This window comes from Pelodiscus sinensis, chromosome 4 (assembly GCF_049634645.1).
Source record: "Pelodiscus sinensis isolate JC-2024 chromosome 4, ASM4963464v1, whole genome shotgun sequence".
NCBI classification, from domain to species: Eukaryota; Metazoa; Chordata; order Testudines; family Trionychidae; genus Pelodiscus; species Pelodiscus sinensis.
The window spans coordinates 44,768,235-44,791,678 of NC_134714.1; the positions used below are offsets into that span (position 1 = coordinate 44,768,235).

At 49.2% G+C, this 23,444-nt stretch overlaps 2 protein-coding genes across 7 annotated transcripts in view; one reads left to right on the forward strand and one right to left on the reverse strand.

The window, feature by feature from the left end:
• Positions 1 to 3,141, forward strand: part of ABCD4 (ATP binding cassette subfamily D member 4) — a 30,482-nt gene extending 27,341 nt beyond the window's left edge. For 4 of the 5 annotated variants that reach the window (XM_075926874.1, XM_075926875.1, XM_075926878.1 and 1 more), the window contains one exon: positions 1,194 to 3,141. In XM_075926874.1, coding sequence (XP_075782989.1) covers positions 1,194 to 1,477 — 284 coding nt within the window. In that variant the 3' untranslated portion in view covers positions 1,478 to 3,141. The remainder of the gene's footprint in view (positions 1 to 1,193) is intronic. The other variant, XM_075926877.1, reaches the window with a different exon arrangement.
• On the reverse strand, positions 79 to 19,717 carry LOC102447912 (acetyl-coenzyme A synthetase 2-like, mitochondrial). 2 transcript variants are annotated; one of them, XM_006117739.4, is made up of 14 exons: positions 19,141 to 19,717; positions 17,226 to 17,322; positions 15,894 to 16,093; positions 14,689 to 14,864; positions 12,695 to 12,847; positions 9,512 to 9,659; positions 8,532 to 8,669; positions 8,197 to 8,289; positions 7,657 to 7,769; positions 6,897 to 7,023; positions 5,226 to 5,353; positions 4,122 to 4,185; positions 3,568 to 3,689; positions 79 to 3,422 (listed from the first exon to the last, which is right to left on the reverse strand). In XM_006117739.4, the coding sequence occupies exons 1-14, from the start codon at positions 19,451 to 19,453 to the stop codon at positions 3,246 to 3,248; spliced, it is 2,049 nt and encodes a 682-aa protein (XP_006117801.1). In that variant the 5' UTR covers positions 19,454 to 19,717; the 3' UTR covers positions 79 to 3,245. The 2 variants fall into 2 exon arrangements, with proteins under 2 accessions (XP_006117801.1, XP_006117800.1); XM_006117738.4 differs by having other exon boundaries at positions 7,657 to 7,793.
• Positions 19,718 to 23,444: the final 3,727 nt, after the last annotated feature.

The window sequence follows — 23,444 nt, forward strand, 5'->3', positions numbered from 1 at the left end:
CAGCCCTGGTAACTAGTTTCCTCACAACCTCTGCCACCAGCACAGAAATCTTTGCCATATTGAAAACTGAAACTCATGTAGTCTGTAAAATAAATTCAGTTTAATCTCTAACCAAGTACCCCCGGGACTCTAGGACCATAGTATTAATTAAATCCCTTCCTTTTTAATTTAAGTGAAAGAACCACAACATTTCGAGTCTGTTCCATCAGTTTTGTAGCTGAATCCAGAAACCTTGCCAGGGCCAGCTTGTGGTGGAGTGAACGGGTCTGAGTTTCTAACTTCCCCAATGTCTCTAGCCCTGGAGGCTTTCTCATAGGGGACGCTACTCTAGATCTCAAGGTATTTGAGGTTTGCCTTTCCTTAAGAAACCTTCAGTGATACTGGCATCTGGCTGCGATGGAAGGAGGTACCCATGTGAGCTGCATCATTTTGGCTGGAGTAGGAGTCTTGTTGGGAAGACCAGGTTTGCCCTTCAGCAGATAGTAGCTTTGTTCACTGCTGGTCCCAGTTCCCAAAGATCCCTGCCCCACTTCTCTGGTACCTTTTGTAGTTTGCCTAAGAGTCCCTCGATGGAGGTTTCAGACTTGACTGCCCCATGCAGCATGTGAGCAAGGGTCTCAGCAATTGCTCATTCCAAAATTCACACCTGTAGGGTAGAGCAGGGCTACTCAACACGTGGTCCGCATGTGGCCCGCAGCCCGTTTGTTTGCGGCCTGCGTTGTGATTTGGGTTTACGGTGTGGTTTGGGTTGATACGTGTTTTAGTAGTTAAATTCCTGGATTGTTGTGAAGCCAAAACAAAAAAGTAGTCAATGTGATGGTCTTCTGTCGCTATGCGGTTTAGTAGTTAAATCCCTGGACTGTCATTGCTCATTAAAAGTGCTGTCATATGGGTGGAAATTGGGTAAATATTGCATTTTAATAATATCAGCAGAACTGACTTAAATGGGGCCTGTGTATGTATAGTTTTGCCTTAATCTTTGTATTCATGCCCGTCAGTGTGAAAGAAGCTATTGGCATATATTTGCATGTATATACAACCACATTTAAGTTGTGGCCCTTGGCATATGCTGAGAGTATCAATGTGGCCCTTGGGGCTTCCAAAGTTGAGTAGTACTTGGGCAGAGATTCCCTGACTGGTTGCAGTCCTCCTGGGTAGTGTCATGTTGATGGGGCTTTCTGCTTTGCTCTCAGTGTTGGATGAAGCCACCAGTGCCTTGACAGAGGAGGTGGAGAATGAGCTATACTGCACCTGTACTCGGCTGGGGATGACACTCATCAGTGTGGGACATCGCACCAGCCTAGAAAAGGTGAGATGGAGAATGGCAGACTTGTGCTCAGCACAGGGGCCTGCAAACTCCTGGACTGCATGTGGAAATGAACTGGGCAAGAAGGGCAGGTGGATGAATGGCAGAGGCATATGTTGTTGGTGGATGGGTGGTGTGAAGCTGGGCAGGGAAGAGGAGAGAGAGCGTTGAGTGTGCAGGGGCCAGATCCTGGGGAGGAAGAGGGTCACCCTTTGAAGCCATGGCACTCAGATGTATGTTACTGATTTAGTTTCACAGCTGGATTTTGAAACTCTCTGGAAGAGGAAGATGGGAACTAACAAGAACGGAAGGAGTGAGGCGGCTCCCAGCCAATGAGGGATGCTGAAAAAAATACTGAGGATTGGGACTGGTTAATTACCCAGCTGCTGCAGAAACTACCTGCCCCACAGGAGATACCTGATCAGTGGAAGTGGAATTGCAGAGCCACCAGAAGCTACTAAGTATGCAGGGAGAAGGGGGTGGTTCTAGATTTTACTGAAGGACCCAGGACTGAGTATTTCCTTTCTGCCTGTTGTCCAAACTGCTTCTGGTGCTGGATGCCACAGAGAGTGAAGGCCTTTGTCCCTCCCAGAGGGAGCTTCTCCCCAAACCATTCCCCTGGCATCTGATCTCCTCTTCCTGCCTGTCGTGGTGGGGGAGTGAAAGGAGCCCGTTTCTTGCTCCTTTGAGAGGGGATAACTTTCACTGGAGTGGGGGAATACCAGGGTGCCAGGAGAAGGCATCAGGTTCTGTGCAAAGGCAGAGCCAGGGCTGCCCACATTTGACTGGAGTGTGATACTGGCTCAGATCACCACAGGGATCCTGATGATCTGGGTCTGCGACACTGGGACCTGTCTGGATGGATGGGACCCGTGTCTCCTCGTTCTGTTCAGCACGTTGCTGGACCTCACTAGAATCATTTTGCATTAAAATCCAGGGCCTGGTTGCATGGGTTGTGTGGCACCATTCATCAAGCAGCTCAAGTTGGTGCCAGACAGCAGCTGCCTCATCCAGTCACCCTGCACCAGTGCTGGCTTTAGGGGGTGGGCTCTGTGGAGGACTGCCTAAGACATTGGGGCTGGGGGAGGCGTCTGAGTGCTACAAGCTGGTGGGCCTGAACTGCCAATGTTGGGTAAGTGCAAGTGTGGCTGGAGCCCTGGCCAGCTGGGCAGGGTGCGGGCAGTGCTCCCTGGAGCTGCCAGCCTTGCCAGGAAGTGCAAGCAGCAGGGCTTATCCCTGTAGAGCCAGTGGGCCAACCCCTGGGTCCATCCTTCTTGTGGGCATGGAGAGTAACTATGCACCCTCCCTCTTTTCTCCTTCTAGCTGGGCAAGGGTGTTTGGGCTATGGAAGCTCCTGGGCCCAAACTTCTCTCTGTGCAGCCAAGCTGGCATTTGGTCCTTACACCCTGTGCCCTATGCTGCTGCTCTCAAACTCAAATAAAGGGTGGCAAAAATACAAATTCACTCAGGGTGCCATTTTCCCTAATGCCAGCCCTGTCCTGCATGGACCCCTCCCTCGCCCACATACCCTGTGCTGTGGCAGTGGATTTGGAGCAGCTGCAGGAAAAGCATGGAGGAGTAATGTTCTATGCTGGAGCTGGGAGCTGTGCTGAAGAGAGGCCTCTAATCTGGGGTTAACCAACTTCCACCGTCTGCCTCCTTCCTTGTTATCCAGATGCTTCTATCCTCTTCCTCAGGGAGGAAGCAGGGCTCTCTTCCTCACCCCCTCTGATTTCCTTAGACATAGCCTCATCGCAGAAGAGCTGTCTGCTTTGGCGTTGTAGTCCAAGACTTTTCAGTGCCAGTGTGAAAAATAAAGGTCGATCTCAGCTGAATTACTGGTGCCTGGTGATTGACTTTTTCTAGGCTCAGTCCCTGATTTGATGTGGGAGAAGGAAGGGGTGAAGAGAGAGGGGAGTGGAGAGTCTCTGCACTCAGGTTACTGGCCCCGTGCCTCCTGCAGAAGGCGCTTGTGCCCCTTGATGATCTCCTCCACGGTCTCATGGTCATCTAAGGTTGTCAGGTCTCCAAGTTCATCTGCCTTGTCCTCTACAATCTTCTTCAGGACACGGCGCATGATCTTACCTGACCGGGTCTTGGGTAGCCGCTTTGTGACCTGCGGCAGAAAGGAGCAGAGTAAGGGCTGGAGCATTAAGCAGTACTATCTGGGGCTGGGAACATGGGAAAGGGGCATCTGCTGTGCTGTTGGGACAGGGTTGGGGGCATACAGTGCGGGCAGGGACAGGCCTGTGGGCTCTTACCTGAATGTATTCAGGGGCTGCGTATTTTGCAATCTTTTTTGAGACCAGCTCCTTGAGTTCATTGCTCAACCTTTCCTGAGAGATGCCCGTGCCCTTCTTCAGCACAATGAACACGTAAGCTCCTGGGAAAAGATGGAGTTACTCATCCATGCCACAAGCCATGGTAACGGGAGCTGCGCAGGGCTAAGCAGTGCAGCTGGCTGAGATGTTGCCTGAAGTACTGTGGAGGCTGAAATGGTGTCTGTGACCTGAGTGAATCTCTCATCAACACTCTTCCCTCATCAAAGCCATTGTACTGCTTCCTGAAGCTGTAACCCTTCCTCCCCCCCCCTCCCCATGGTGTAAGGTTACCAGAGGCTTGCAGCCCAAAGCCATGTGGCTCTTGCGGTGACTACTACCCCATTCTGGTGTGTCCCATACATGCTGTGTGTGGTTCCTGCAACCTCACTCCCCTGTACAAGTCAACTATGCAGCCACCCCCCGCCCCACACACACACACTAGCCCTAGCATCTGAGAGGTACCTTATTGAGATAGCGGAATCAGAGGCCCTCACCTTCTCCTTTGATCTCATGAGGGAATCCAATCACAGCTGACTCTGCCACTGCTCCGTGCCGATTCTGGAACAAAACAGGTCTGTATGTCACATCAGCAGTCCTGGCAAGCTGGCTGGAGCCTGTCCTGCCACGCACTAGCCTGGTGCAGTCAGCTGCAAGGCAGAAAGAGATGGGGAGCTCCCAAGGTGGCCTCTGTGCCCTTTTCCTACTTCCCCATACACTACTGTGGCAGGTAAGAGGTCTGATGCCCTGCTTCCCCTTTCAGCTCTGGGCTTACTCCCACAAGACCTCAGTGGGTAGTCCCTATTCACAAGCCCGGGGCACGTCTGCCCCACAGAGCACTCTAATCTCATAACCATGGGGGCCTCCAAGGTTCAGATGATCCCCTACATTTGCAGGATGCGCTGAATCTTTAGGGATCATGTAGCAATAGCCTGAGCCCCAAATTAATCTTTATTGCTCCCTTGTGTGCAAGGTTAGAGCCAGCAAGGAAGGAGGTTAGAACAGCTTAATTGAGATACTGGAGCTTAATACGTTGCCATCTAGTCTGATACTGCTGAGGAAAAGTGGAACTTGGCATAGTGCAGCTCTTAGGGTATGTTTAGGCTACATCCCTCTTTCGACAGAGGGATGTAGTTTAGACACACCCTTAGATAGAAGGTAAGGTCTCAGATATGGAGCTGGGGAGCAGCAAGGCATCTGACATGCTCCTAGCTGTCTCCAGCTTGATGGAAATTCGTGCTGGGGAGTCTTGTGAGAGGCTTCAGCAATCATGGCTGCATGTTGTGATCACTATCCCACCTGGGCAGCATAGAGTTGGTTGGAAATCAGTGTGGGAGCTGTAGTGTTGTGAACTGCCCCTTCTTCCCTATCTGCTCCAGACAGAGCTCCTGTCCCATTCTCTACAGGGCCTCTTGCTGGAGTGGAAAACTCTGGCATGACTGCAAGGTGCTATGTTCACTCACTGTTTCATGGCTGCTTTGCTCAGAGACCCCTGGGTGCCTCCTTGGCTCCTGAAGAGGCTCTCCCCATCTCAGCTTTTTGTACTTGTGCATAAGCTCAGGGTCAAATGTTTTTCACTTCCTTCTTCCCAAGCCTCTTACCACAATGTCTTCCAGCTCAGCAGTGCCCAGCCTGTGCCCGCTGACATTGATGACATCGTCCAGACGCCCTGTGAGCTGGTAATATCCTTGGCTAGTACGATAGGCTCCATCTCCGGTGAAGAAAAATCCTGTGGTGATCAGAATCAGGAGAGCTGCACACTCTTCCCAGTACCTCCATGGCCTAGGTACATTCCTTCCCACATCAAACCACCCCCTAGTATGCTGTGCCCCTCTCCCCAAACTCACCTCAAAGGGACTTCCAGGACCCCAGTAAGCCTCATGGCTTCCCATTAGTTCCTAGCCCTACAGACCAGAGGCATTCCCTGTCCCTCAATTCTGGGGTGCTTTTCTCCCTTGCTGGAGCAGTCCCATTCCCACAAGCCTAGGAGAGCTGCCACAGTATAACCCTCCAGGCTAAGGAGACATTTCTCTTCCCTTCTCTCGTGACTACAGGCACTGACATTATTATGTCTATTACAGAAGTAATTGGTGGTCCCTGCTGTGATCAGGGCCCCATTGTGCTAGATCTGTGGTGAGCAACCTGTGGCCAGAAGGCCTCATGCAGCTCATTGGGGTTCTACATGTGGCCCATGAGTTGGTTGGGTTTTTGTTTTTGTTTTTTACAGTTGTCAATGCACAGGGTTGCCAGATTCTGTAAGTTTTTGTTCATGTCTTTTTTTCCCCTGACAAGTGACACCCACACAAAGCAAAGGCATGTGAAGAGTAAGGCTGTTAAAGACTAGTTGACCAGTTGACTATCCGATTAGCAATGCTTATCGGATAGTTAGTTGACCCTTCTCCCCCCCCCCCATGCTACCTCTATCAGAGGCAGCAAAGTGGCCAGGGGGGAGAGGGAATACTTCAAAGGGTAGCGCTGTCCTTTTGAATGTCACCTTGGCATTTCAAAGGGGCAGCGCTCATAGCTGATCCCGGGGCAGCGCTGCACATCTGATCCCTAGCTCAGCTGTGTGGCGCTGCCCCTTTGAAACGCCGAGGTGATGTTTCAAAGCGGCAGCGTCACCTCGAGCCCAGGGTCAGCTCCTGCTGGGGCTCTTGTACATTTCAAAGGAGGAATGCTGAAGTGCCTGTTGAGTAGCCAATGGAAATTCCATCAACTACTCTAGTCAACCGCATTTTAACATCCTTAGTGAAGAGAGGTGTGTGCTGATTGCTCACAACAGTGAAAGCCATGTACTCCCTCTGCACTCACTCAAAGTGCTGCCACGTTCAATTGTCACACCCCACAAATTCTAGGTACGCAAGCAAAACTACTCTATCACAGGAAACCATCTTGCAGCTTGCTGAGTTGAGGGGGCCGCTCATGCAGCCCACTCACTAGCCTAGGTTGTGTGTGTCAGTGCTGGATGCTGTATATATATAGTAAGCTCCTGACCCTGAGCCAAGGAGCTTATGCTCCAAACAGATGAGACAGGAGAAGGAAGGAAAGAAGGAAGTGCTATCTTTATAAAGTGCTGTTTTATAAATGGGGAACTGTGAGGTGCAGAGAACTGAAGTAATTTATCCAAAGTGTTCCTGTGAGTTTGTGTTAGAGCCAGGAATTTAATCCAGATCTCCCATGTTCCATTAACCATACATGTGGCTCTGGAAGTACACAGTCTCCAATCAGTGATCAGCTGTTTATCTTCCTTTGTCCTTCCCTGCAGATCATACCTGGGTAAGGCATCAAGTAGGTCTCCAGAAATCTCTTGTGGTCATTGTAAATGGTCCGTGCCATTCCTGGCCAGGCTTGAGAGATGCAGAGGGCTCCAGAGACATTGTTCTCTGTTAGGACATTTCCCTGGAAAATAATACCCTTTGTCATGGCTGGGACTGAGGTTACCCTCCAGACTTGGTCTAGTTCTATTGGCCACATCCTTTTGACTAGAAAAGACATGGAGAGCCGTGGGGCAGGATCCAGTTCACACACCAGCTGATATAGCTTATTCTGCTGCTTAACATCTGGGATTGGTCCACTGCATCTGAGAGAAGCCAGTTCTCACCAAGGCCCAGCCTGATCTGTGTCCTTCTCCAGATCTGCTTCCCTTAGTGCATTGCAGGCTCCCTGAGCACTGGCATGTAGCCACAGCTTTGGCTGTAAGTCTAGCATGGCTTCCATTCAGTTACTGAGGAGCTGGAGCCCTGTCCCAGAAAAACCCTTTGTAGCATTTCTGAGGCGTGCCTCTGAGCTCCCCTCAGGACAGAGCGCTGTAGTGAACAGTGCAGGAGCACAGGCTGAGATGGCACGAGGTTACTACCAGCTCCCTTGTCACAGTTCCTCAAAACAGGAGGATCCGTAGGGAGTTGGGCAAGATCTTGGGGGCAGAGGTGGGATGCAACTTCCAGGTCCTCTCCTTCCAGCTCCTCTACTACTGGAGGGGACAGCATGGGAACATGGGCTAAGAGAACCTCTGGAATCATGTTTGTAAATTACCTTGTCATCCAGGAGGGCGGGGCTGATCCCAAAGAGCGGTCTCATGGCCATGCCTGCAAGAATCTCGTCTCCGGGGCTGGAGGGACGGGGAGAGATACAGATGCCTCCTGTTTCTGAGACAAATGAAATGGTGACACCTATGAAATGAAACCAAAGTGAAAGCCATGGACCACTGCTATGAAATCCATCTTCCCCCTAAGCCTTGCTTGGTTACTGGTGCTGTGGTGGTGAGGGGATGCTGCTGCTTCTATGCCCAGGCAGGGGTACCTGTAGGCAAGGCTCTCTGCTGTCTGGAAGTGGCTGGAAAAGATTAACGGGGGATGAAAAGTCTTGCTCATCTAGGCCAGTGCTGGGCTGCACACAACAGCCTATTCTCCAGGCTAATTTTAAATCCTGTCCTGTGGTGGGTCCAAGAGACTCCCTGGTAATGTCTAAATAATAATTACCCCAGATGGGCATTATGCCTCCTAAGATGGGGAGATGCCTGGGAACTGCTTGGGGGCCTGGAATGGGAGGCGAGGGGTCGTCTTTGCTTCTTACCAGTTTGCCACCATGTGTCAACTACTGGGCACCGTGCATCACCAACCACGTTGAAGTACCACTCCCATGCTTCTGTGTTGATGGGCTCTCCCACTGCAAGGGGATAGGTAGATAAATTGTGCTTTAAGGGCCAATTCAGAAAAATCTCGCCTTTTCTGCCTTCCAGTATCTTGACTTCATCAAGGTTATGGATCCGAGCCAACCACTAGACTGTCTCCTTGGTGGTGTATTCTCTCACTGTGAGGTATTGAACCAACAAACACCTCTAATCCAGCCCACTATTAAATGGAATGAGTGATGGTGTGGTCAGCCCATAACCATCAGCTGGTACCAACCTGATCCAAGGATCTTGAGGGAAGATCGGTCGTATCTCTTTACCCACTCATCCCCGTATCTCAGCAGCAGGCGAATTGCTGTGGGTGCTCCATAGAACTGATTAATTCGTAATCTCTCCACTGTTTCCCAGTAGCGCCCTAGAATGGGAAGTTGGGCCAGTTACCTCTAGAATTAGCTCATCCATCCTAAGCCCTTGTTAAGGTTAACCAGTGGGGCTGGAGCAGTTCCCTGCCTGCCACCGGCAGGTGGCTGCCCCAACCCCTACAGGAGGGCCTGCTGCAGACAGACAGCTCCAGGCAGGGGTTGCTCTGGTCAGGCTGGAGCAGCCTCTGCCTTCAGGGAGCTGGTGTTCCACCCCCTCTGCTCACTCCCCCTTTAATTGGTTAACCAGTTAAACAATATGTTTTACTTTACCAGCTAGCCAATTAAACAGGGTTTTACATCCCTAATCCAGCCTGATTTCAGTAGTCACCTTGCTTTCATACCCCTGCTATAACAGTGCCATGGCCATCTCAGCCAGACCAAACTAGCTCAGGGTAAACCCCATGGGAAGCAATGGCCCTTTCCTTCCTTGAGAGCCATCTCCACAGCTCTCTGCTGCAGGGAAGAGCATAGCTAGCATCCCCCTCAGGACCCTGGCTCGTGGAGGGGACTCCTCAAACATGGAGTACAGGAGAGACTTGCTCTTCTTACTGCTCCACCTATGAATAAGATGTTTCCCTACCACCTCCCCTGAGGAATTCAGTCTGTTCTTCAGCTCCACTAAGGCACTCAGCTCATGTCATGATGGAAGGAGTCCAAAGTTGCTTCCCTGCATACCAGAGATTTCAGAGCAGGGTTACATTCATACTTTCACAATCACTTGTTACAGTTCTGGCAGAATGGCTGCTGAGCATTTTTGAAGAATCCTTGATTCTCCCATCCTGACCGCTTCTTCCGCTTGCCCATCCCTTCTCTTCTGAACCTCCATATTACTTACCAGGATTAGGGTACACTGGAGTACTCTCAAAAAGGACTGTGGTACCTCCATTGCACAGAGGCCCATATACCACGTAACTGTGCCCTGTGATCCAACCAATATCTGCCACACAGCCAAAGATGTCCCCATCGTGGTAATCAAACACGTACTGCAAAAAAAAAAAAAGCAAGAGTTGTAGCTGTATCCCAAAAAAGCTCTGCCACATCCAAGGAATGTGTCCACTTTTTCAGAACAGTTTCCGAAAAAGCGGACGCGTTCTTTCGGAATCCCCGTATTCCTCATTGTATGAAGAATAAGGGATGTGCCAAAAGAGGTTGTTTTTCCAAAATGTGGCCCTGTGTAGACAGGCCAAATTTTGGAAAATCCTCTTTAAAAAAAAAGTGGAAAAAGATACACAAATTGCAGTTTGCATATCTTTTTCAGATATAACTCTGCAGTCTAGACATAGCCAGAGTTCAGACGGTGCTATTTTTCCCATCCTCCCATTTCATTGAATGCCATGCTGGAGTAGGAGGGAGGACAAACTATCCTAGAGTAACTGGAGAGCAGAGTGAAACATCTATTTTACTTGGGCCTGGCTCCTCTTAATCCATTTCCCGTGTATTTAACAACAAGCAAGTTTCCTAGTAAAACGTCTCTTGGAAGCCCTTTGTTTCTTAGCCATTACTATGAGACCTTCCATTTTCAACAATATTTTAAAAGCCTCTTGTCCCTTAGCTGCCATTAGATTTGCTGTAGCAGTGCTCCAGCAGCTCCCCGCAAAGTGGGCCCCACTGACAGGAGGCTGACAGATGAGGATTCCAGGGGTGAGAGAAGTATTGGAGTGTTTGTAATGGAAACTTGCTGTCCTCTGTGCTAATGTCTGTTTAAAGTAACAGTATTAAAACAGCAGCAGCTTGCCGAACCCATCTGGGAAAAACTAGTAGGAATTCATTCCAGCTCTGGCCAGGCTTTCCATAGCTGCTGGAGCTTACGTGGCCATGTGCTGGAATCAGACAAAGATGCCTGCTTCCCACATTCCAGTCCTGGGACAACATCCCCTGCTTTCGCTTTCCATCCTCATGAGCTGCTCCAGTATTGCCAGTCAATAGCTACACAGAGTCCAGTGGCCAACAGGACAACTGCACTAACCCTGGGGTCCAGTGAGGGTTAAACACATTGCTTTGCTCTGTGTGAAATCACAGACTCCTTTATTTCCACATGTTCCTCCCCAAGCACACAGGGTATTTCAGAATTAAATTACCAGCTCTGGCTTCACAGGAACACTGGAGGCACCAAAGCCAGGACTAGAGCCCTCTGGCACAAGGGCCAGGTGGCAGTGTAAAGGGCCCTGGAACAAGTACAGATGGAGAGCTTGCCCCTGGCTAAAAAGCACAAGATGAGGTGTTTAGAAAGGGGCTTGTCTCATGAGAAGCCAGAAGGGTGGCGTTTGGAAGCACTTTGTTTAGTGAGCTGTCCCAAGCAATGGGCCTTTCCCCAATTCGTATGGGGGACTCTTCTGCAGTCCAGTCCTGCGCTGTCTAGGAACACAAGAGTGGCTCACCATGTAAGCTCCCAGCAGCTCTGGCTCCTGCTCTTTCACATCTATACAACAAAAACCCAACCCCACAGCAGTGAATCTCAGCTCCTCGCTCTGCAGGTACACGGTGCTCATGCTACAGCACTAGAAATAGCCGGACAGACATTCTCACTTAGGCTCTGAAGTCCAGGGAAAAGGGTGGGCCTCAGAGCCTGCATGGGAATCTCTACATAGATAGTTTTAGTGGCATAGCATAAGCCTGACTCTGTACTCCTCTGAGACTCGCTGCTGTGGGGTGAGGGGTAGGGAAGTTCCCCAACTGAAGATGCACCTTCAGAGGGCTCACCTACAGACACTCTAATGACAGGACTTAAATTCGGGACATAGCTGTCTGTTTTAGGGGCTTCCTCTTCCCAAAGCTACCTCTGCTCCACTGAGTTTTGGATCCTTCTCTGCTGTTAGTGCTCTTTGGGCTCTCTTGAGGAGAAGGGCTAAATTGCTGGCTAAACAGCAACAGAGCTTATGCACAGAAGGAAAAGGCTGGGAGTATTTCTGGACAATAGCTGCCATTTCCTTTTTCTCCATCAACTGGGCTAAAGTGATGGGTTGTCTGAGCAATGCTTTTCTCTGAGGGTGGAACTCTCTCCCTGAACTGATTGGCTTTACCAAATACATTGTCTTTGTTTTGTTAATAAAATCACCTTTTTAAGACTATGATCTGATTCCTGTGTCCTTGAAAGCAGGAGGTTCTGAGTGTACATACCTGAGACTGAAGGTCTGCTATCAAGAAATTACAGTTTGTTTTCAAGCTCCAGCCTGAAGAAGGATTAAAGAGCTTGGGATTACCCCACAGGAAGAAATTCCCAAGTGCGTCTTCCTGGGGTCCCCTCAAAATTATTATTATTATTTATTATTGTGTATTATTATTGCATTTGGATGGTGGCAGTGTATCAACCAAGATCAGGGCATCTGTGACCTTGGGGAGTTTTTAAGCAGAAGCCTATAATGGCAGGATATTTTTAAGATCTCTTACAGGTCCCCACTCTTTGCACTAAAACTACCAGAGTGGGGAACAGCATTGACAGACCATCTCTTCCTGAATGCTAGAGCAGCACCCAGCACAACATGGCACCCAGGTCTACCTGGGACCTCTGGTTGTTACTGTAAGGCTATGTCTACACTGAAATCTTTTTCTGGAAAAAGATACACGACCTGCAATTTGGGTACCTTTTTCCGCTTTTTTTTTGGAAGAGACTTTTCTGACATTTGGCCCATCTACACAGGGCGAAATGTGGGAAAAAACCTCCTCTTTCAGAAGAGCCTTTAGTCCTTATAAAAAGAGGAACACAGGGCTTCCAAAAGACCGTGCCCACTTTTTCAGAAACTGTTCCGAAAAAGCAGACACGTTCCCTAGAAAAACTCTGTAGTGTAGACATAGCCTAAGTAATGAATAACTGACTGTTCTAGCACATGCACTGGGCCCTCTGTGGCTTGGACTGTCCTGCTCCATTCCTGGTAACCATCTTGCCCACCAGCAGCTGGACCCCCTAATAACAGATTGTGCTTTAGCTTAGGTGGTAGAGATGTAGTCTTGGCATCAGGAAGTTGGCAGTTCTGCTGCTTCTATGCCTTTACCAGAAAGTTCTGTTTCTAGGTCTTTTTACCTTGTGGGTGATGGCTGTGTACAGCAGGTATCCAGCCTGTGAATGGACCAGCCCCTTGGGTTTGCCAGTACTGCCAGATGTGTAGAGAAGGAACAGCAAGTCTTCACTCTCCATGACTGCTGGCTCACAATATACATCCTCTTTCATCATTTCCTGTGACACAAATCAGAGAAATTCTCACACTGGGCACTCCATGGAGCTCCAGGATCTCCTCACAGCCCCCGGATTTTCCTCCGTTCTTCCCACTCTCTGACCTCACATTTCACTAGTCATGTACTAAAACCAGGGGATTATTCCTCCGCTGCCCAATGATGAGCCAACACTGCCTGAACAGCATTGTGGAGGCCAGGACAACTCTCTAGCAAACCAGATCCTAATCACTCTCCACACCTTTAGGCTCTTGAATTCTACATGTCTCAAGTCCATCCCTTTCTCTGCTTCCTTATGGCTAAAGCCTTGGCCAATTCTCTTTTGGCTGCTACAGCCTCTGCCTCTTTGGCTTCACCACTTCCCACCCTGATTCTCACCAGTACATACCTGTATCGTTGCTGCCACTGTGGCTATGCCACCCACTTCTCTTCACACCTGCAATGACTTTCTTTCACCAGCTACATCCGGTTTACATTTATTTTCCTCGGCCCCAAGATCCTACAGAAAGCTATGCATCAACACCTCAGCTCTCATTTCCACCCATGCTCCTCTATTTCCTTAGTCTCCAGGTCTTATCTTTGCATCTTCCTCTAGGCTGTCCTTAGGCTTTGAATTTCTTCCCACTCCCAGACTCACACCTCTCTTCAGTCAGCTGGCTTCTTAAAATGCAGAATTACAAGCGACCATCAAAATGGCACCAGTTTTTATTGCTTCTCTGTTGCCAGATCCAGTGTTCTGTGTTCAAGTAAACTGATGGTTTCTCTTTCCCATGCTGGCACCACAAGCTCTCCCTCGGTTCTGAGAGTCAAGCACTTTCTGGTTCAGTCATCATCACTAGTAATAAGATTCTGCAGTTGGGGCATATTTAAATTCTCTGCTGATGTGCTGTCCCAGGTCCCTCTCCCAGGGCTGTGGGCTCTGCGGAGCCAGCAGGTGTACAAAGCTGTAATCAGAGCTTTAGAGCCTATGTGGTCTGGGAGCCAGCAGCCCCTCTGCCTGTGATGGGCCACAGGTGAGGGGTTGCTCCTGGGTAACAGTTACCCGGTAAGCATCACCTGTAATGGTTAACCCATGTACATCCCTAGTCCTGGTGGCTTCCAGGAAAAGGCCGCCAGGTCTCTGTAACCCTAGGCACATGCTAGCTTTATGCTCACAGGCACCGCCCCCACTGCCCCCTCTGGTCACAGTTTCTGGCCACTGAGTGCTTCGGTGCTGGCACTATGACTGGGGGCAACGTGCAAAGCCTTCCTGTGCCTGGGGAGGGGGGAGGCGCATGGATCTAGTGGTCACTTCTGGAAGCTGCATGGAGCCAGGGTAGGTAGGAAGCCCCAGACCCCTGCTATGCCACCAACTGGACTTGTACTGGCCTGGTCAGCAGCCACCAGGCTCTGTTTTCATCTGGATGTTCTGGTCAAAACCCAAATGACTGGCAACCCTAGCTGTGGGCCCCATCCAGATTGAAATGACAGGGGTACTGCAGGCCAGGAATGAGGTGTACAAAGTTGTGTGGGGAGCCTAGGGCGGGAATAGGAGGGAGTACTCCAGAGCAGGTCTGAGGCACATGGGCAGATAGTTTGCAAGGTCTTGCCAGACTATTGTAGGCTCTAGTTAGTACTGTCACTCCCTGATGCTACACAGAGAATACAGTGTGTTCAAGAGCTCCCGTCTTTAACTCATTCATTCATTCTGGAGAGCAGGGCAGCTGCTGTTGGGAAGGTTCCTGGCCTGGGTCAGACTATGACACTGTTACTCCCAGAATAATGTTCCCTGTGCATCTAAATGCAAACAGAGTCCTTTGGGCTGCTCTGGGGGGAAGCTGGTGGTGGCTCCACATAACATCTCACCTCCTCCAGTGGCACATCCAGTTCTGACATGGGAACTTTCTGATCAGTCCGCTTGGAAACCAGAACTCGCTTCACTAGCGGACACACACGCACAGCCTGGTCCACTGTCTGCTTCAGCTCAGTAACCTTCCCCCCTCTCAGGCCCTGGTTCACAGTGATCACAGTTTCTGACTGGGCTGAAGAAGACAAAAGAGAAGAAAATGAACAGCCAGCTGCCCCTCTCTCCTCTTGCCATCCACCATCATTACCATGAAACCTAGCCCCCCTGGTTCTACACACACATGTAACTCTTCCCTGCAGCACGTGCCTTTTCCCTCTCCTTGCTCCTCCCGTCTCTTGCTTTCAAGGCCTCTCTTTAAAATAAGTGCAGCAGTTTTAAATTCTTTCTTTCCCATTGCGGTGGAAATTCACCCATTAATTCACGTACAACCTGATGAGAGGCAGCACTGCAGGCCTTTTCTCTCTTTGATGGGGCAGAGAACACAAGCCCCACATCTGACAGACCCTGCTGCTCTAGAAGCTTATTTTTAAAATACTGAGTTTGATGATGCCAGGCCGAGCCTCCATTGGACTGGAAGAGGCTTCTAGTGAGAGCTAGTGAATAGCCTTGCCACAGGGCAGGCCCTCTACTGGGATATTTAGTCCTCCCTGCCCTGCATCATCGTAGCAGGATTCCTTAACCATGGCTGATAGGGTTTGTTTCTTCTTAAAGAGCCGTGCTGATGAGCAGGATTCCAGCATCAGCCCTTGGCAGCATGTGAACGTTAGAACCCGAACTTCTCTGAACCCGAACTTCCCCTGTTGCATCTTACGCCCCTTCCTTCCAGGCCTGCTCTTGGTAACCAGTGCAAATGAGTGAACCCTGTTCACCTCACTCAGCTGACTGGCCAGCTGCAGCTTTTATTTTCCAGGGCTTTGGAAGCTACAGTTTGTGGGAAGTTGTGGTGATGTTCTTGGGTGACCTAAGCATGTGACCTAGAGCCTGCACGTTTCCTCCATTTCCTGAGCCCACTCTCTTCTCCTTGGCTGGAGGAGTAAGAACACTGGGGCAGGAAGAGTTTGCTAGGAAACTTCAGGCACAATCACCACATTCTCAGCCCCACTGGTCACTGAAGCTGACCGGGGATGATACTGTTCTCCAAAGGGGCGGGATGAAGGGACAATGCTTGCACAGCGCACCTATCAGTTGTGAAGAAGGCTCTTACCATCTCGGATTCTGTCAGCTAGAGCCTCAGCGCTGAATCCAGCAAATACCACAGTGTGTATGGCTCCTATTCGGGCACAGGCTAGCATGCTTGCCACAGCCATAGGGCACGGGGGCATGTAGATGGTGACCCGGTCACCTCTTTTCACTCCCTGTCGTTTCAAGGTGTTTCCCAGGCGGCAGGTCAACTCAAGTAATTCTCTGTCCAAAGAAACCAGCTTGAAATTAGAAGCTCTCCTATCCCAGAAGCCCCTCTGAACTGAGACAGATAGGGCTGGCTTCCCTTCCCTCCCCTTCTGGGAGCCCCACAGAGCTGGAGATGAATGACTCTGGTTCCTTCATTAAATAAGTAACCATACAGACTACGCTTATTAAATTTGCAGATGATACCAAGCTTGTAGGGGTTGCAACTGCTTTGGAGGATAGAGTCATAATTCAAAATGATCTGGACAAATTGGAGAAATGCTCTGAGGTAAACAGGATGAAGTTAAATAAAGACAAAATGCAAAGTACTCCACTTAGGATGGAACAATCAGTTTCACACATACAGAATGGGAAGCTTCTGTCTAGGAAGGAGTACGGCAGAAAGGGATCTAGGGGTTATAGTGGACCACAAGCTAAACATGAGTCAACAGTGTGACTCTGTTGCAAAAAACAGCAACATGATTCTAGGATGCATTAACAGGTGTGTTCTGAGCAAGACACGAGAAGTCATTCTTCCGCTCTCCTCTGTGCTGATTAGGCCTCAGCTGCAGTATTGTGTCCAGTTCTGGGTGCCACATTTCAAGAAAGATGTGGAGAAATTGGAGACGGTCCAGAGAAGAGCAACAAGAATGATTAAAGGTCTAGAGAACATGACCTATGAAGGAAGACTGAAATAATTGGGCTTGTTTAGTTTGGAAAAGAGAAGATTGAGAGAGGACATGATAGCGGTTTTCAGGTATCTAAAACCTGGAGGAGGGAGAAAACTTGTTCTTCCTGGCCTCTGAGGATAGAACAATAAGCAATGGGCTTAAACTGCAGCAAGGGAGGTTTAGGTTGGACATTAAGAAAAAGTTCCTAACTGTCAGGGTGGTTAAACAGTGGAATAAATTGCCTAGGGAGGTTGTAGAATCTCCATCTCTAGAGATATTTAAGAATAGGTTAGATAAATCTCTATCAGGAATGGTCTAGACAGTACTGGGTCCTGCCATGAGGGCAGGGGACTGGACTCGATGACCTCTCGAGGTCCCTTCCAGTCCTAGTATTCTATGATTCTATGATACCAGCCCTCTGTGCTTGGTTCTCCTGCTCAGAAGCCCTTGATGGGGTAAGTACAGAAGTAAGTACTGACCTGTATGTAATCCGGACTTCTTTCCCAGGTTCATCTTTCTCCCAGATCAGGGCCACTTTGTTTGGAGCTGTGTGGACATGTCGGTCCAGACAATTCACTGGAGGAGAAGATTGACTGTCATTACAGGGTCAGCTATTTTCAATTCTAGTAAAGCCAGTGCTAGCAACTAGTTCCTGAATACAATCAGGGTGGCTACATTGTGATTTTGACTGTTATTCAACCCATTAAACAGCAACCCATTGCTAGCACCAGCCATCAGGTCAGAAGCACCACCCCCATCCCATTCCCACTCCCACTCCTTCATCCCAGCCACATCCATGACCATCCTCATCCTTACTTGCAATCTGCAAATGCCCCCTAAGTAACTGTAAGAGCCCTCTGTGCCTCATACATATTAACTGTCATTTTTCAGCCACCCTGGGTGGTGAGTAAGCAATCCACAAAGAACACTTCACCCACAACTGAAACACAGCTGCCTGTGTAGTGGAATGGGGCAGCCATCAAATAGTGACAGTAGCATTCCATGAGACAGTTTGGGACAGGAAGTAAGGAACTCTGCAAGAAGGAAAATAGGGGAGCAGAATGCAATCACCTTACATGGAGTAGGGTCAGAACTCTGTGGGTACGTAGAGCTCTGTGGGATGTTTCATGACCACAAGCACTCAAGACCTTGGTGTTAAGTATTAGCTGCAAATAGGTTCCTTTGACAGCACTAGCATTTCAGTGTTGCCGACGCTTGTTTTATTGGGAGTCTCACTACATATGTTGCTTGCAGCAGATCGCCAAATCTCCAATATGTGAGACTTTCATTTTAAAAAAACATGTCTCTCCCTCATGGTCCCAGAAGGCAAATAAAAAACCCCCCCTAAATCTTATTATTTTTAGTGCTGACCAGACCCAATGCCACTCAGCTTGTGAGAGCAGCTTGGCTCACAGCACATGGTGCTTCAGGGGATAGCCAAGTTAGTCTGTTACAGAAAAAAACAACAAATCATCTGTAGCACTTTACAGACTAACAAAATATGTAGATGATATCATGAGCTTTCGTGGGCACAGCCCACTTCTTCAGATGACCGGAGTTATGAGTAGGGGATATGAAAACTTGAAATAAATAGGAGAGGGGAAGGAGAGGGAGGAGAAAAAGCAAAAAGAAAAAAAGGAAAAAGGAAGGGGGGGGGGGAGTGAGACAGGGCATCATTAAGTATCCGAGGGATGGGTACTTGAACCTAAGCAGATCAAAGTAAATAGATAGATGCTAAGACAGGAAGGATTCCAGCCAGACTCTCACATGCTAATGAAAAATACAGGACCAGCTACACCAGACTAACACGGCTATATTTCTATCACTATTCTACATGCTAATGAGACTCACTCACTTCCCTCCAACCAATCTCATTTGTACACACCTCCCATATACCCCCTTGCACAGCCAATCTGAACGTTCCTGGCAGGCGTCCTCTGGTTGAGCTTATGCGATCTGAAACAGTTGGTTTGATTGGCACTGTAGCACACCCCAGGCTTGTGTGTGAGGAGAACAAGATTGGGAGCAAACACACCAGGGAAAGTGGGGCTCAACATCCATATGCAATCTCATGCTCACACCCTCGCTCTCTGACACACTCTCATCACTTTCTTCCCTTGCCCTCCTCTCCCTTTGATGTCTGTTCCTCTGAGTATTCCTCTCCTGGCTTAGATTTCCATGTGCAGGGAAAGACAGACCAGTGCACTTCCAAGAAAGTGTCTAAAAACAGAAAGCTGACTCTTGCTGCTATAGAACCTCCCCACTAGTGCCTTCCCGCGAATAGATTTACAAGGCTGAAAAGGCTCCATCCTGAAGATGGTGGGACTAGTCAAATTCCCCAAGAGGACAAAGAACAGGGGGGCAGGAGAGAGGGGAATCTGGTTTCCTGCTTACCTGCTACATTCAGTTGTCCTCCCAGGAACCAAGACACCCGGCCCTGCTGTAGGTTACAGTCTTGGACAGAGTGAAAAGGATTAATCCATATGAGTCGGTTTCTTCCTAGAGCGCCCCAGAATGCATCCACCTGCTCCACCGATGCTTTGTACAGCCCTGGGTGGTCCCTTGATCCAGGGAATGCTACAGCTTCTGGCATATATGCAGTCAGGGGCCCTCCACTCCAAGCTCTAGATAGTCCAGAAGAGAAGGGTTCTTTAGAGGACTGACAGAAGATTTTTAGGCAACAAATTCTGGGAAGCAGCCAGGCCATAATCCAGGGTTGCAATTGCAAGCAAGATCCCCAACTCTGCAACAAGGAGGAAATCTTCAGAAATCCACTCTTCTTTTCTAGGAATAAACCCCAGGCTAAGTGCTTTCACTCTGCCCTGGAGCTATGACTTTGACTGAGAGGGAGTGGAGTGTTAGCTGGGTCTCCCGCTGTCCATCAGATTATAAATCTGCACTCAACCAGCGAGCTCACAAGTTGCCCTGTCTCTTCCTGGCCCGCACTCTCTCTCTCTCTCTCTCTCTCTCTCTCTCTCTGTGAAGGAAATTCAATCCCTTTTAAGGGAGGAGAGGGGGTGGGCTGTAGGAATGTTTGACTGGAATAACCTTCATGCTAATCTGAATTCTGAGGACTGCCTCTTGCACTGAAAACCAAACTGGCTGGTGCTTGTAGTCTCAGCCAGAGCGATCTAGGCTGGCCTATGTCACTTAACAGTTTCCCTTTGTCCTGTTGCTAACCTGCCCTTGCTTAGAGGTTGAATGCAGCAGGTTACCCACTAGCTTGCTCTGGCCTCTGCTAAGTCTCTTGCCTATGTGCTCCGCTTGGATTTTTCTCCCAATCTCACTCTGTGCTTTCCCCTGGCATGCTGCCCACAGTTCCTGGAATTATTTCTATTCCTTTATGTTCCAAAATGGCTCAGTCAGAATCCTGCTAAAATTGCTCTTCCAAAGTCTGTCAGACACAGTCTCCCACAGACCTATGAGTCTATGAAAACTCTTTGCTGACTGAGATCACGCCTTCAGCTGGTTTCCCAAGGTGGTATACATACACAGTTTATACATTCTTTGGTGCAGGGACCGTGACTTCCTCTTTATTGTCAATGCTAGCTATACCTTACCACAGAGTGCACAGAGTTTTAGTGGTGTCTGTAAAAATGAGATATTAATCCGAAGGGACTTCTCGTCTAAAGCTGGACTGAAGAGACACAGCCAGATTCTAATCTGCACCACCCTGGAGATGCAACCCCAAGGACTAGGCAAAAGTGGCTTCAGGCACAGCTCCTGGAGTGTTTTGCAGCAGCCCCTAACTTAACAGCAGCATTGTATAGCTGCCCAGGGAGTCTTCCATAGCCCCGAATAGTCAGAGCTCAAACCACCCTGGCCACTCCCCCTTCTAGCCACTAGCTACACCCCAAAACACCCCTGCTGAGATCAGGGTAGGGCCCTGTGCTGCTCTTGTGCTAGGGAAATGCCCTCAGACAGGAGTTACTAATCCCTTGCATCAGTGGATAGCATCAATGGGCCATAATGAGACCAAAATCTAGTCAACAGTGAAAGGATAACAGACAGAGAGACTGCAGAGACTAGTCCAATAAAGAGGGGACCCTATCCTTGAAGTCCCAGATTCCCATGCAGAATGAGAGAAAAAAAAGCTGGTTGCATCTGAGATGGTTTTGTTTGGGTTTTTGGTGTTTTCAGTGCAAGAGGTGATGTAGCTTCTAGCATTTGTAGAAAGACAAAAGAGTAGAGCCTGGTCATTTGATGCAAGGCCAGAGAAGCTGTTTCAGGGATTGGGAAAAGGGGATGGAGGCTTGCATGGAGAATGGGGAATAGGAGGAAATGATCCCAAGCTGGTTCTAGATCAGAAATGCCCTGCAAGGAAATTTGGAAGGGCATCTGTTTGTTCAAATGACAAGAGAGGGGCAGTGAGATGAGATCTAGGGAAGGAGGAGAAGGTCGTAGGAGTCACATGAGAGAGAAGTCCAAGACATGGAGCAACTTTGAGTGTTCATGGTGGATCTCAGAGATGTTGCAAAGGAAGAGCTGCCAGGATACGCAGACAGCCAAGGCCCTGGATGTGAGTGGAATTCTCTGGTCCATGACATTCAGGAAGGCAGACTAGATGGTTTAATTGTTTCTTCTGGCCTTAAATCTATGAAAGGGAAGAGAGGAGGCAACTGTGGCATTCAGGTGTGAATCAGGGTATTGGGAGAACAGTGGAATCCCAGTGACTGTGACGGAATGACTGTGTGCACAGCACCAAGTGAAAGCACATTGGTGGCAGCTCCCAGTCCCCACAAGAGTGAAGGGGCCTTCGCTGGATCCCTGAGTCCCAGGGCATCTGAGGCACAGTAAGGCACCACACGGGAATTATAAACACAAGAGTTTAAAACTGCCCATAGGCTGGGAAAGAACAACTCGAGTAAGAAGGGGGTCAGGGAGAAAGCAAATGTGTCATTAAATGGGCAGATGGAGGGAAGCAGAGACTGGGCTGAGCAACTGTACTTTAACAAGGCAGGCACAGAGAGGGTGTGCTAAGTGACTATAGAAGGGGCAGGCGTGGAGAGGCCTGGCTGAGAGACTGTTGTTAAGGGGCGTGTGTAGAAAGGCCTAGCTGGGCAACTATATATAAAGGGGCAGGGACAGGGAGGAGGAGAAGCTGGATGAAATCTTAACAAGGACTGGGGGTCAGGAGGAGAGTAAGAACTCCCTTGTGTAGCTTCCATCCCTTCATTGCCCTGGGGCAGGGTGTTGGTATATTGCCTGTGATACACCTAGCACACTTGAGGGGATCCAGGTTGAAGGAATAAATAATAATCTCCGCGGGTTTGTACAGGGGCAATGCAGGGAGTGGTTCCCCAAGGGAAGGTAAGAGGCAGCTCACTCCAGCCTCAGTAATTCTTGACTGGAAAAAGAGTGACCTCCAGTGGCTTTTTCAGGTCACAGCATGTGAGTATTTCCCACCTGACTGGTTTCAGCATTGGCAGTTAAGTACATCGAACACAACACCCTGGGGCAAAAGGGATTGAGCCTTATCCTTAGTGCTTACCTAGGCTGTTGATTTGCCCCTTCAAAAATGGCCACGAATCTCTGGCATTTGGACATCTAAATACCTTCGTGCCTTCGACCCCCAAGAAGTCACGAGATTTTAAAAAGCAAGATTTATATTTTTGTCTGTCTTTCAATTTTTGAATGCTCCCTGCTCACTTTGTGTATGTATGTGTGTGTGTGCGTGTGCAGGCACACCCCCACACATGAGACTGGCATGCTAATTAAAGCTGAAGCTTTAACTCTGGGAATCCAACAGACCAGCAAATAATTATGCGTCTGCCCCCATCTCCACATCAGTTTATCTAGTTTTAACTAATTATGTCCCCATATCTGTGTCCTAGCCCCAATTTCAGGCCAAGTCATCTCCCCTTGCAGGAATTGGGTGTCAGGCCAGACCACCTACTTCTGAAGCCCCTTATGAGACTACATGATTATGGGTGTCAGTCCAGATTGAGTTCCTGCCATGGGACAAAGGATGCTGAGTTGGTCCTTCTCCCTCATGAGAAAGCAGGGGATCACGTGTCTAAGCGATCTCCCTCCTGTCTTGCATAAGCAGGGTTGTCAAGCTATGCTCTGACTCACTGCAGGACAGAGAGGTGACAAGCTAGACTGGCTCCCCCTGTGACAAGTCCCCAGGGGACAAGTCCTTGGCCAGATCATGTCCCTGTGGTGACCTGGGATCATGGGATCAAGCCAGGCCATCTTCCTCTGGTAGATTGGGGGTTGAGGGTACTGGTCTGGGTATTCTGCCCCTGTGATTCAGGAGTGAATATCTATATGCCATCACATGTAATTTATGCCTCCTGCCCATGGCAGGAGTTATTTTATCTCTGAATATGTGAGGTACCAGCTTCTTTCTGTTTTACTGTGCCTCAGAGCCTAAATAGGCAACTATTTGTAATGCAAAGGGTTTTTTAAAAATAGAATCTAACCAATTGTTTTGCAGTGAGGGACTATAACAAGCCCAAGCCAGTCCTGGTGCCAGGCCAGATTTGCTGAGGGAATTGATGGTAGAGACCATAAGGTTAATTAGTCTCTCATTCTTCATTCTTCATTAGTGGGATCCTTTGTGGCCCCTGTTTCACTGGTCAGCGGGCACTGACTCACCTGAAGCATTAATTAGGTACCAGTGAGGAAGACAGTCTGGCCACACAGAAATGCTGCCTCCACAGAGAAAAAGAGGACAGGGGGTGGGCAGTGTCTCA

What these genes read in the sequence shown, in the direction of transcription:
- LOC102447912 (XM_006117738.4), bottom strand. Translation starts at nt 19,453, where the DNA reads ATGGCCTGGCTGCTTCCCAGAATTTGTTGCCTAAAAATCTTCTGTCAG. An exon ending in TGGATGTGCCACTGGAGGAG is followed by an intron (nt 12,848 to 14,688) that starts GTGAGATGTTAT and finishes TTTGTGTCACAG; the next exon opens with GAAATGATGAAAGAGGATGT. An exon ending in TGACACATGGTGGCAAACTG is followed by an intron (nt 7,794 to 8,196) that starts GTAAGAAGCAAA and finishes TTCATTTCATAG; the next exon opens with GTGTCACCATTTCATTTGTC.